General features: G+C 43.2%; 1 protein-coding gene and 1 long non-coding RNA gene across 6 annotated transcripts in view; one reads left to right on the top strand and one right to left on the bottom strand.

Annotated features, from left to right (window-relative positions):
• Window positions 1-12,425, bottom strand: part of Rsph3 (radial spoke head 3) — a 47,730-nt gene that overhangs the window by 1,412 nt on the left and 33,893 nt on the right. The window contains exon 9 of one of the 2 annotated variants that reach the window (XM_076926681.1): window positions 12,223-12,362. The exons of the other annotated variant lie outside the window; for it this stretch is intronic. Coding sequence (XP_076782796.1) covers window positions 12,276-12,362 — 87 coding nt within the window. The 3' untranslated portion in view covers window positions 12,223-12,275. Of the gene's footprint in view, window positions 1-12,222; window positions 12,363-12,425 lie in introns of those variants that run through there. 2 annotated transcript variants of the gene reach the window in all.
• LOC143440064 (uncharacterized) overlaps window positions 1-12,425 on the top strand; it is a 41,453-nt gene that overhangs the window by 24,777 nt on the left and 4,251 nt on the right. For 2 of the 4 annotated variants that reach the window (XR_013107963.1, XR_013107964.1), the window contains 2 exons: window positions 9,985-10,157; window positions 12,136-12,328. This is a non-coding gene — a long non-coding RNA (uncharacterized LOC143440064). Of the gene's footprint in view, window positions 1-3,107; window positions 3,173-4,981; window positions 6,315-9,984; window positions 10,158-12,135; window positions 12,329-12,425 lie in introns of those variants that run through there. The other 2 variants (XR_013107962.1, XR_013107965.1) reach the window with 2 other exon arrangements.

The following is a 12,425-nucleotide window of genomic DNA, read 5'->3' as shown; positions in this document are numbered from 1 at the left end:
TTCTGAGACAGGGTCTCACTATATAGCTCTGGTTGTCCTGGAACTCACTATATAGATCAGACTAGCCTGGAACTCACAGATAAGCCTGCCTCTACCTCCCAAATGGTAGGATTAAAGGCATGCACCACCTATGCCTGACCAGAAGCCACATTTCTAGACCAGTTGGGAATTCCTTTCCTGCCACCAGGCCTTTCCCACTGTAATGGACTGTATCTCTTAAACTGTAACCTAGATTAACCCCTTCCTTCCTTAAACTGCTTCTTTCAAATTTTCTGACATAGACAGTGACATAGAGGAAAGTACTACCACTGAGTCTGCCCGCAGAACCTAGCGTCCCCTCTTGTCTCCAGGCCACAACAGTGTCTCTTCGACATCTCCTAGGCCATGACCACTCATAGTCACAGACTCTAAAGATCACACACCAGCTTTAGGGACTCTGTTTACTTTACCAGTCACAACCATTTCTTCTTCAGGGGCAGCTGTATGGCAGAAACACAAAATGACAGCTCTGTCCCAAATGACAGATTAAACAGAGCAGGTGCTAAGTAGACCATAAAAACAGCCATTAAGTACTTTTTGCTGAAAGTATCAGCCTTGACATGCTTTCATATAGAATATGACTTTCCTCTTATATCTTCATTCATACATATATATATATATATATAATAAAACTTTATAAAGAATATACATTTGTCTCATATATATGTATATATATTTATAAAATTTGATTTTTCAATGTGCCTGGTTTAAAATTTACCATAAACCATTGCCAAGGGGAACCCTGAGTGATTCCTTAAGGACAGCATCTGCCTGTCAGTCACCTCCTTGGTCCCCTCCCCATCCTGCTCTTCCGATGACATCATCTGGTCAGTCCCTAGCTCTTCTTTCCACCTCCCTTCCTGTGCTCCACAGCTGTTCCCTTGCGGGTATCCCCACTCTTTACTCCTTCCCTCCTACATGGTTCAGTGCCCCTGGACCCACTGTCTCTTGTCCAAACACCTATGGAGTGTTTCCCTACAACTCAAACCCACCGGGCTCCAAGATGGCAGCTGCTGTCTTCCCTCGCCTGCAAGCTAGTGGCTGTGGCCACTATCAAGAGTGCCCTAGTCTTTAATCTTCCACTATCTCTACTCACAGCAGGGAGGGCACCGGCTGTGCCAAATGTCAGAGACTAGGGTATGCATATCACACAGGGCAGAGCAAGGGTCTGTTTTGATGATGCTATCATCTCAGAACCAGAGGGGAAGGACCAGCTTGAGGCAAACACACACAAATACACTTAGGGCACAAAGGACAGTGAGCTGCATCTGTGCATGATGCATGATGGACTCTGTGTTCTGGCATGCAGATTTTTAGGGGAAAAAAGTCTTTAAAGCAGAAAATAATCAGTGTTTGCTTTTTGCTTCTGAAAGTACATGGCCATTTGACTGGCACCTGTTTTGCTGACCGTGAAGGCAGAGGGCACACTGTCAAATTTGTACTCCTGGAATGCAAAAGCAGACTGAGTTTGGAGCCCGGTTTCCTCACTAGAACATAGCTGTCTCCCTGAACTGTCTCCCAGACACCAGCCTGTCCTGACCTCCTACTGTGTCTGGCCCTGGCACTCAGTACCACCCACACAAAGCCTTACCCTCTTGTCTCAGTATTTGAATAGTACCAATTAATTGTCTTGTTTTCATTCTTTTCCAAACTTATAGAGTTGCTATCCTTAAAAATATAAACATGATACCATTTCCTGCTCGAGATCTACCCCAGTTGTCTCAGGAAATGTCAATCTATGCAGGCGAGAACAAAACAGTTTTTTTCTACAACTCATGATAGGGAGTGAAATAAAAATAATTTTCAATAGTCGTTATGAAGTAGATAATGTTTTGAAAGAATTGTTATTTCTCGACTTAATTAATTGAAAAGTGCAACCCACCAAGTGGATTCACTAAGGAGTGTCATGGACTGACAGAACAATATGTCTGCAAGTTACTTAGACCTAGTTGGTCTAACAAGACATTAGTTCTAATGATAAAAATTAGCATTTTCTAACCATACACACTGTACTAGAATGCTCTACAGAACCCATCAGAGATAATACTGCCACATTCCTAGACCTATGGAGATAAAACCAGAGTATCTTATGACTGGATAATGCAGTCAGGGCTATGACACTTGTTGATGTCACGTTTGCTCACTGGTGGTGGATTCTTCTGCTGGAAAGGAAATCCCAGCATGGTGGTTACCTTCCTGCATCTCTGGGCTCATGAATGTTTTTAATGTAATTCCCTTGTGCTCAGCTCTCAGGACTTAAAAGTATCATTTGTTCTTGGAGAGCCTTGTCACTTTCATTTCTGCCTATTAAACCTCAGGCTAATGCCCCATTCAACTTTTAAAAACAATGTAACCAGACACAGCTCTACAAAAACAAAGGATAAAAATCTCACAATTAGCACAACTGAATTCAATTCAGCATTGTGCAAATGCTTTGAGTCCCTGCCATTCAGGAAGTGTCTAAACTTCCATGGCACCTTCCTAGAGGTGCAGGTGTGAAGGATGAGAAGACATACTTTGTTTCTCCCATGGCTTACAAGGGCTTCGGGGGTAAGATTAAAGGACCTGCTGAGACATTGCTGGATTGAGGGCTAACATTGGCCACGGTAAGGTGGCAGCCTGGCGGCACTGTCTGTTTAGAAACTCCATGTCCTGTTTCTGTTTGCCCTCCCTTTATGTTATATTTAGAGAAGATAAATGATTGTGAAACAAAGAACAAAACAGCAGCTGTCAGTGTGAGAATTTCACTATCGCCACTTTGATCTACCTATGAGGTCACAGTATCGGACAGGCTGGACTTCAGAAGGGGGCCGACAGCGATTTAAACCATGCAGAGAGCTGTTCCTCATTCCTTTTAGATGAAATCCTGGACAGATTCTACAACTTTTCTGGGTATTTAAAAATTATGGTAAAACACATAAATAAATAGACACAAAATAGAAATAAAATAAAAAAATAAAAACCTTCCACCCAACGCTCATCTGGCTAGACACCCTTCTTTATCAGCTAGCTGCAGGCAGGGTGTTGTCTGCTCTTTCTCTTCCCACCTTGCTGTAGAAGAAGCCTGTTGTTTCTGATCTCTCAGAAGCCAGTGGGCCAGAGGCTGGGAGAATCGGCCATCAAGGCTCCCAAGGTGAGGTGGTGGGCATACTACAATCTTAGCTCTTCCTCTCAAAGAGAATGTTTGGAAGCTCATGCCTTGTCCTGGCCCCTTGTTTGGGAAGACACTGTCTGCCCGAAGCAGAGGAGGAGAAGGCAGGGCAAGGTGAAGCTTCTTTGGGGGTTGCCAGTGTTCTGTGCAGTATCCAGTCCTGGGGAGCTTCAAGGGTAGTGCTCATTTGTGTGACAAGACAGCTGTGTCTTTTGACTCCATGAGTCTGGGCTTCTGGGGTGGGAGTGTGGGGTGTGAAGACTTTTTGAAGCCACTCACTGATGGAAAGTCTGCTTGGACCCTAGACCCTTTGACTACCAGGGCTGATGAATTTCATGCCTTACCACTGCTGGCCACTTGGTGCAGCAGCCAGCTCTGCTATAATGGCCATGCTATTTCCTGAGAGATGAGCAAAGCTACCAGGGGTCTGTGGGAAAAGGAGGTAGCTGTGCGGGGCAGGGCAGCTGAGAGGTTCTGCTGTGGACCATCCTGAGTTTGTCTGCTGTAGCATGGTGGCTTGTCACTTCTTCCCTAGTACAGAAATCCATTATCTACCGTGGGGCAGCATATAAGCTTTGCAATAAACCTGCTCGAGGGCAATGGGCTGCAGTTGCAGGAGAGTGGGTCGGACTCCCTAGCGCTGCTCCGGAAGCTCTCTCCCTCCCGGACACTGAAATACACACTGACTTCTGCACAGGTCACACCGTGCTCTGCTCTCCTGCTGCCTCAGGCAGTCAGTGCCTTCCTGTCAGACAGGGCAGCACACAGCACACAGCTGTGTAATTCTTGGCCTCTGGGACCTTGTCTCCTTTGAGAAGGGAGTCCCATCCAGACATCTGGAGACGTGGCTCTAACAGGAGATGGAAAACCCAGTAACATTAAGCAAGCACCTTTATGGCACGGAGCAACTTGGTTCATCCCAGCAAGGTGACTAAAAAGAGAGGCGTGAGTTAACTGAGAAACTACTTTTGAAAGAATTTTAAAATGGTGTGAGTAATCTCTGAGATAAACTGTTAGTAGTTGTATTAGTATTGGGCAGGCCTAGGTCTAGCCTTGAACTCACTTTGTTGCTGAGGATGACCTTGAACTTCTGATCCTCCACCACATCCACGTTATTCATTGTGAGGAATCAAACTTATAGCCTAATGTCTATTAGGCAAGAACTCTACAGACTGAGTCCTTGAAATACCCCCAGCCCCTGAAATAATGTGTTAGAGATCCATTTCAAAAACAAGTAGAGAACAAATTCAGGGAGGATCAAAGTCATGGGAAAGACCTGAAAACCAGGCTCATACAACAGAATTATATGTTCTATGAAGTCAGAAAGTGAACGAGATGGTGATTTGAGCAGCCATCATCTGTGAGGTAAAGATGGGACTTGTGAAGCTAGAAGCCCATTCTCTGCAAATCATGAAGCTGGAAAAACAGAAAACAGATGGACTGAGCTTGACAGACTGAGTCTGGTCACACTAAGGGCAACATTACCTGGCTAATCCTTCCTTCCTTCGCTTACTCATTGAATAAATATTATAGATCCTTTTATGTGGATACTGAGAAGTCAAACAAAATGTATCTTGATCCTCAAGAGCTAGTGAAACTGGTAAGAACTGGCAGACAAATGATGATACCATCGTGAAAGAGATGGCTGGGAGTGGACTTCAGGCCCTGAAACTGAGCAGACCATACTCATCTCCTCAGGATGGCATCAGAGATACTCTGTGGAAGCTCATTCTCAGTCTTGGAAGCCTGCTGTATTCAGCTTCACACAGTACAGTGACCACTAAAGGGAGAATGGCCAACTGCTTCTAATGGCTCTATATGGTCATCCCTTGGGCCCAGTGTGACCAAGCAACCTCCTTTGTATTGTATTCTCCTGGAATGTGGAAGATCCCCCCCATTCTACAAGTGGTTTCCTTCTTGGTTCTATGCAACTGAGTTGAGCATAATGATACCATTCTCAGCTGTGCTTGGCCAGACGGCCAGTGAGACTTCTCAAGACACTGACATCCAGTGGGTTGGACTGGTCATGGTGGTCACAGATGACAAGGCCACTTGTGACTTGGCCAATCATGGGAATGTCTGCCCTGCCATGTCGGATAGGGGTCAACATCAGTGGTGTGGAAGAAAAACCAGCTTGCCAAATACAGGAATAAGACAGAAGGTTGGACGGCGCTCTACAAACATCCTGGATGGGCATGACTACACAATTTGAGGAGCTCAGTGCCAAACAAAAAACTGAGCTCCTTATTTAAAGACTAAGGATTTTAAGACAACAGATGCAGTGTCGAACACCTTTAATCCCAGCTCTTGAGAGGTAGAGGCAGACAGATCTCTGTGAATTTAAGGCCAGCCTGGTCTACAGAGTAAATTTTAGTATATCCGGAGCTACAAAGAGAAACCTTGTTTGAAAAGAACAAACAAACCAAAGAATTTTGAGACAATGACATAGAACATAAGTCTTGTTGGGAACCCTCATGAGTACTGTGTTCTATGCAGTTCTGCAAGTCAAATGATTATGAGGCTCTCTGAGCTGTGATTAAAGATAAACTGACTGGTCTTTGTGGGCAACCATCAACCATCATAGGACACAATGGAAACTATGACATGAAAGCCTGGACACCTACAAAGCACAGCTGGGCCCAAAGGTAACAAAGCCAAGTGATGTAACAGGCCCTATGGCCATGGGCTGCTGCTTTAGAGTTATGAAAGGCCTGGAGGATGGGACAGCTAGGAAGGATGCGTACTTTGGATTTGGGGCTGAACAATGAAGTCAGAGGCAACTTATCCAGTACTCATGTTCTGCAGAGTGACCTTCCAGAGATGGGGTTGGCCTCGTGGCATATGACGGTCATGAGGATCTAGCCTCTGCTGCCCAGATGCTGGCCATAGCCAAGAGCCTAAGCCAGTGAAGTAGACCCTGGTGGAATTCACCAGAAGCCATGGAGCCTCCTATAGCATACCGATAAGAGTCCTAAGGCTTGTCAGCCCAAGACCTGACTATGTCAAAGAAGGCACGGCACTTCTATCTGCAGTACATCCTGTCCACTGAAGGGCGCAGGACCACATGTTTGTCTCCTGGAATCAAAAGGCCCAGCTTTGCTCAGCCACAGCATCTGACTGAACAGTGAGGAAACTTTTCTTGAATCTCTTTTCTTCATGAGTTTTTCTCCTTCCCATGAGCCATGTGTATGCTACTGGATGCTGGAGCCCCAGGAAGGCTTCACAGAGTAGTGGCCCTTGAGCTCAGATCCCTTAGTGGATGAATGGGAGGCTGGCACTGCTTTTCAGTTCTAGAATACCAACTGGTTCTTTCATTAATGCTGGGGCTTCTTATTTTTCACTTTATTTGTGTTTTACTTCATCAGAGACATTTCTAATAGCTGTTTGAAAGTCACCATTGCTAGTTCCAGGAGCTGGGGCATCTCAGCATGCAGTTTTTTCTTTTAGATTATGGTTTTTTTTTTTCTATTAATAGATCAATTTTTAAACTGGCATTTTAATTACATATTTATAGGAGGCAGTGTGATAACTTGATGCATGTACATGATCTGTAATGATCAAGTTAACAGTATTTCTATATCCTCCTTGTCTCTCTGCTTTTCCTGGCCACCATGAGGCAAGCAGCCAGTGCTACCTGCTATTTCCCACATTTCACTTCAGGCCCATACAATGGAGTCACTGACCGAGACTAAAACCCCCTAAACTGTAAACCAAAGTAAGCACGTGTTCATGTGGACCCCTGCAAGGGCCTGCTGTGACGATGAGGTCTGACTGCAGTCTACCGGCAGCAGGGCTGCTCCAGCTTTGGCTTGGACTCCCGTTTTGTGTCATTTTCCATAGCTTTACTTTTGACGTATTTGTCTCTTTGAGTTTCATGTCTTCCCTAGGCATGCACCTTAAGCAGAGATTCCCTCAAGTATGTCAAGTTGTGTTTCTTGTAGATAGTATGATAGGATTGTTCTACTTTATACTCTGCTAGTTGCTGTCTTCTGAAAGCCAGTGTAAACCATTTAGTGTAACTGCTTAGGAGGCGCCTCTGCTGTTTGCTGTGTTTTCACAGGTCTTACACATTTTTATGCTTCTGTTTCCCCGTTACCGCCTCCTTTTTGTATTAAATGTGTGTCTTCCACTATACAATGTAATACTTTGTTTCCTTTTTATTATTCTCCTTAAAAACTATCCTCTTAGTGGCTGCTCTGGGAATTACAGTTCACATTTTAATTGAAGTAATCTACTTTAGACCAATACAAGCTTCATTTTAACAGTATAGGAGCATTTCCCTCTAGGATCACCCTGTCTCCCCACCTGTGTACTGCTAATCTGAAAACTGTATCTTGATACATTAGGATCCTACTGGTAGTTTTATAATGACTGCTTTATTATGCACCTTCTTAAGTGGCAAAAGAAAAAGTCACAAAGTTCCATAGTCTTTTACATGTGTATATATGATTTCCAATGATGCTTTTTATTTGCATGCATCTGAGTTACTATTTTTTCATTTCAGCATTAGAATTTCTTGTAGGGTAGGGCTCCCAGTCACAGCTCTTTTGTGTGCATGTGTGCATGTGTGCAGCATGTGTACATTTGCATAGTGTGAACACACTATGTGTTCACACTATGTGGTGTGTTGGGACTGATCAATTTTTTTACTATCTGGCAAATGTTTTATTTTTTTGTTCATTTGAAGAACAGTTTTGCTGTCCCTTAGAATTCTTGACTCCTAGTCTTTCTCTCTTTGAATGCATGGATGTCCTCATGCCTTCTGACCCCCATGTTGTCTGTATAGTATGACGTCAGTTGGCAATCTGAGGAGCACATACACAGGATGAGTCATGTCTGTCTTGCTACCTTCACAGTTTCCTTACCTCTTGAAACTCTGTGGCCATCGCCACGTGGTGTCTTTATTCTATGGAGAGCTCACTAAGCCTCCTGAATAGGGAACCTGGTACTTTCTACCACATATAAGTTTTTAGCCATGTGTCTTCAAATCCTCTTCTGGACTCTTCTATCTGGTATTCCCTGTCCACGTCTTCGTATGCCTGATGGCTTTTGGGCTTCTGAGACTCTGTTCATTAACCTTCCCTCATTTCCATCCTGTTCCTCAGAGTGGATTTATTTTTATTAATTCCAGGTTTTGGGATTCTTTCTTCACAGATCAAACCTGCTTATGGAAGTCCCGGAGAGAGGTTTTGATTTCAGAATCTGTACTTTTGAACACCAGAATTTCCACTTGGTTCTGATGGGTGCTTTGCTTGCATGTCTGTGTACCACATGCGTGCCTGGTGTGTGATGAGGCCAGAAGGCAGCAACAGATCTGCTGGAACTGGCGTTGCAGAGTGTTGTGAACCACCATGTGGATGGCTGGGCACTGAACCCTGGTTCTCTGAGGAGCAGCCATCTCTCAGCCCCACTGGTTCTGACTTTCACTGATTTTGCTAGTTGATGAGACCACATTCTCACACACTAGTTCTCATGTACTGTTTCCTTCAGCTCTTTAAACATGCAGATGATTCAAGTCAAGTTGTCTGTAAGATGAAATATGGACTTCCTCACACAGCTTCTGCAGACAGACCTTTGTTCCTTTCCATGAATATACTTTCCAAATTTTTTATTTATTTTTTAATATTTCTTTCTTATAAGTCCTGGACATTTTTGAGTAAGTGTGGCATAATATTTTTTTAAAATTTTTTTCTTTTTATTTTATTGGATATTTTATTTATTTACATTTCAGATGTCATCCCCTTTCCCCATTTCCCTTCCCTAGAACCCCCTATCCCACCCCCCCTCCTTCTTTTTGCTTTTATACCATTTGAGTTACATGCAAGTATTCAGGTCAGTTCTAGGTTGAGGGTCTAGCAATACAATAGATGCAAATAGTCAAGGACCAAGCAAGACAATAAACACAAATAGTCAAAGAACAAGCAAGGCAATAAACAAAATTCCATGAATACTCCTATGATCACTGTTTCTAAGGGTTTATCAGGATGACCAAAATATCTGAGCCTAATTCCCTGTTTTAGCCCAATGTCATTTTCATGTCTGAAGCCTACTTCCTTGGTCTAGCCTAAAATTTAGATTCCTGTCTGAAATTACCTCTTTGTTCTAGCCTAAGATTTAGATTCCTACCTAAAGCCTATTTACTTGTCCTTGGCCAATGTCATATTCCTGCCAAGGAGCCCATTTCCTGTCCTTGGCCCATGTCAGATCTTGCCGAGCAGCCCCAAAGGCTCTATGTCTCTCCCCCTTTTTTATTTCATTAACAAGACTGAGCCTGTCTTAGGTTGTTCTGACAAGAATGCCTTCCTTCTGTTTTAGGTTGGTAAGGCTCTGTGCAGAATCTTACCTATCCTTGGCTTGCCAGCCTGTTAATTTAATAACTTTGTCTGGGGGGTGGCATAGTATTCTGAAAGACAGATTCTTGCCCCACCCCTACTTTGAGTCTTTTGTTGTAGTTTTATTTTACCCTTTAAAAAGGTTTATTTATTATATTTATATGAGTATATGGTAGCTGTTTCAGACATACTAGAAGAGAGCATCAGATCCCATTATAGATAGTTGTGAGCCACCATGTGGTTGCTGGGAGTTGAACGTAGGACCTCTGGAAGAGTAGTCAGTGCTCTTAACCACTGAGTCATCTCTCCAGCCCATATTTTACTTTTTATAATAACCTTCTTGCAAAAATACTGTCAAATTCTCTTCTCTGTTGTGTGTGACCACTAGAATCTGCTCAGTAAAGGTAGTGGGTCGACAATTAGAATTCGTATTAAAAATATCCCTTTCCAAACCATTCTTAGGTATGTTGGGCACGCAGTGCATGCCACTGTGCATGAGAGAGGTCAGAAGACAATATGCAGGAGTGAGTACTCTCCCTCCACTGTGAGTGTCTTGGAGAACTGATCTCAGGTCATGATGACTGGTGTAAGTGGATTTACCCACCAAGATATCTGGCTGACCCCTAGAGACAAAGGTGAGTCACTAAGTCTTCCATCCTTTGCTGAGAGGCTCTATATGGGTTGGACATGCCTTCAATTCCTATCAATCCTCAAGGTCAAGAAGGGATGAGTGATCCATGCTATCTCAGGTCTTTCCCGGGCACGCACACAGTCACCCTCCATGCAGACTCCAGGAGTATGTCAACACTTCCTAAGCTCCCATGCCCATCTTACTCACACGTTTTTTTTTTACCACCTCTTACTGCTCCTGCTCTTGCCTCCATCTTAGGTAAATGTCACATTATACTCACGCCTGATTTACATTATTTAGTGACAATGACCTGGTGTTAGGACCTTTGTCAATGAGCAGCCTCTGAGTCAAATCAAATAAAGTCAGGCCCTAAACATGGGCTTTCCAGGTAGCTAACCCAAAGTCAAATAGTGACAAATGTTTTTGGAATGTGGCTATGAGGGACATTGAACGTATTTGGCTCCCTTCAGTGGCTGCTAGGCTACTTGTCAGCTGTTATGGCCCAAGTCTGCTGGTCTCCAGGGTTGTGGTGTGGGGCTGAAACAAGACTGAGACAGGGAAATTTGAGTGGTACTTATTCCAGCATTCAAGGTGGTGGTGGTGTGTTTCCCTCCATATATGGCAGGTAATTTCTGTCCTGTGCCACAATACAATGTTTAGGACTGAGGAATGTTTTGTTTTAGCCCAGACTATTAGACTACAGGAGATATTTTCCTATGCCTTCTCTCTTGTGACTGTTAGCTCCATGCTGTGCTCATGGCAACAACTTTCCCCTTGTCCCCTTGTTTGCCACCTTTAGCTTCTATGCAATTACCACCTATGAGTCAAAATAGTTAGGAAAATGTGAGAGTAGGTATGCGGGTCCGAGGCACTACCTGTGGACTTTGTGGTATTGCACTTACTCAACATTATTTTGAGCTTCTTTCTATGTTTTAGACCAGTGGTTCTCAACCTTCCTAATGCTGCAACCCTTTAATACAGTTCCTCATGCTGTAGTGATACCCAACCATATTATTATTTTCATTGTTATTTTATGACTTAATTTTGCTAGTGTTATGAATTGTAATATAAATATCTGTGTTTTCTGATGGTCTTAGGCAAACCCTGTGAAAGGATCATCGTCCTCAGGTTGAGAAATGCTATTCTATACAATGTGTTTGTATAGATTTGAGATAGATGATATGTGTTGGTGCTACCTAAGCCATAGGGAATAAGAGTTTTATAGTGCTCTATAGTGGTGAGATTACAGGTCCAATAGCATCTGGGCTTCAGAGACACATGAGAAGAACCAGAATAAGTAGAAGTTTCATAGTAGTGGTTACAGGGTAGAGGGAGAGAGTTTGTGCCACTTTGGCATAGGAAGAATAACTGGGAGGAGTGGTATCTTGCTGAGAGAAAAAAGACATTTATTGGGGTATATGCGCATGCTGATATAATAAAATTTTGCCCCCTGTCATAATCATGCCTCTGACATCATAATCCAGAGCTCCTAATGATTACAACTATGAATAGAAATGGGAAGGCATTAAACATTTTTTCTGTCTGGTGTACTTATGAATATATGTGAATGCTTATGCCACAGAACCTATGTGGAGGTCAGATGACAACTAAAGAAGTCATTTCTCTCTTTCTACTGTGTGGTTCTCAGAGTTTGAACTTGAGAGTGTCAGGCTTGATAGCAGATGCCTTTACATGTGCCCTGGGATAGCTTTTAATGTGGTATAAAAGAACTTATAACTTCAGTTACTTGAATAAGCACTTACTTATAATTATATTATAAGTTATAATTCAGTTACTTGAATAAGCACTTACTACTGCCTGGGCCAGGGGAGACAGAACTAAACAGGAAAAAACTGTTTCCTAGCGCATGAGGTAAAATCAGCCTCATTTTAAGACTAAACAGAGAGAGATTAGGGCTGGTGATGTAACTTAGTATGTAAGGTGCTTGCCACCAAGTCTGACAACCTACATTTGAAATCGAGAACCCACAGGTGAAGGAGAGAACTGACAGATGTGGTGATTAAGGAAAAGCAGCTGACAGAATGGCCATGTGTTAAGGATCCGGAGTCGGGGTGAAGACCGAAGAAGTCACTGAGTACAGCAGAACTCTAGTCTACGACAATCATGAGAGTTGCTCTGGCATCCGGCTAAGTTGGCAGATAATGCTAGAACAAGGTAAGTCTTCAATGGGAGTCTGGATCTCCAAGGCCTGCAATGCATTTTTAAAGAACTGTTCTATAAGCTATAAAATCAGCATACAAAACAATGAATC

This window comes from Arvicanthis niloticus, chromosome 28 (assembly GCF_011762505.2).
Source record: "Arvicanthis niloticus isolate mArvNil1 chromosome 28, mArvNil1.pat.X, whole genome shotgun sequence".
NCBI lineage: Eukaryota > Metazoa > Chordata > Mammalia > Rodentia > Muridae > Arvicanthis > Arvicanthis niloticus.
This window is presented reverse-complemented; position numbering and strand designations above follow the sequence as displayed.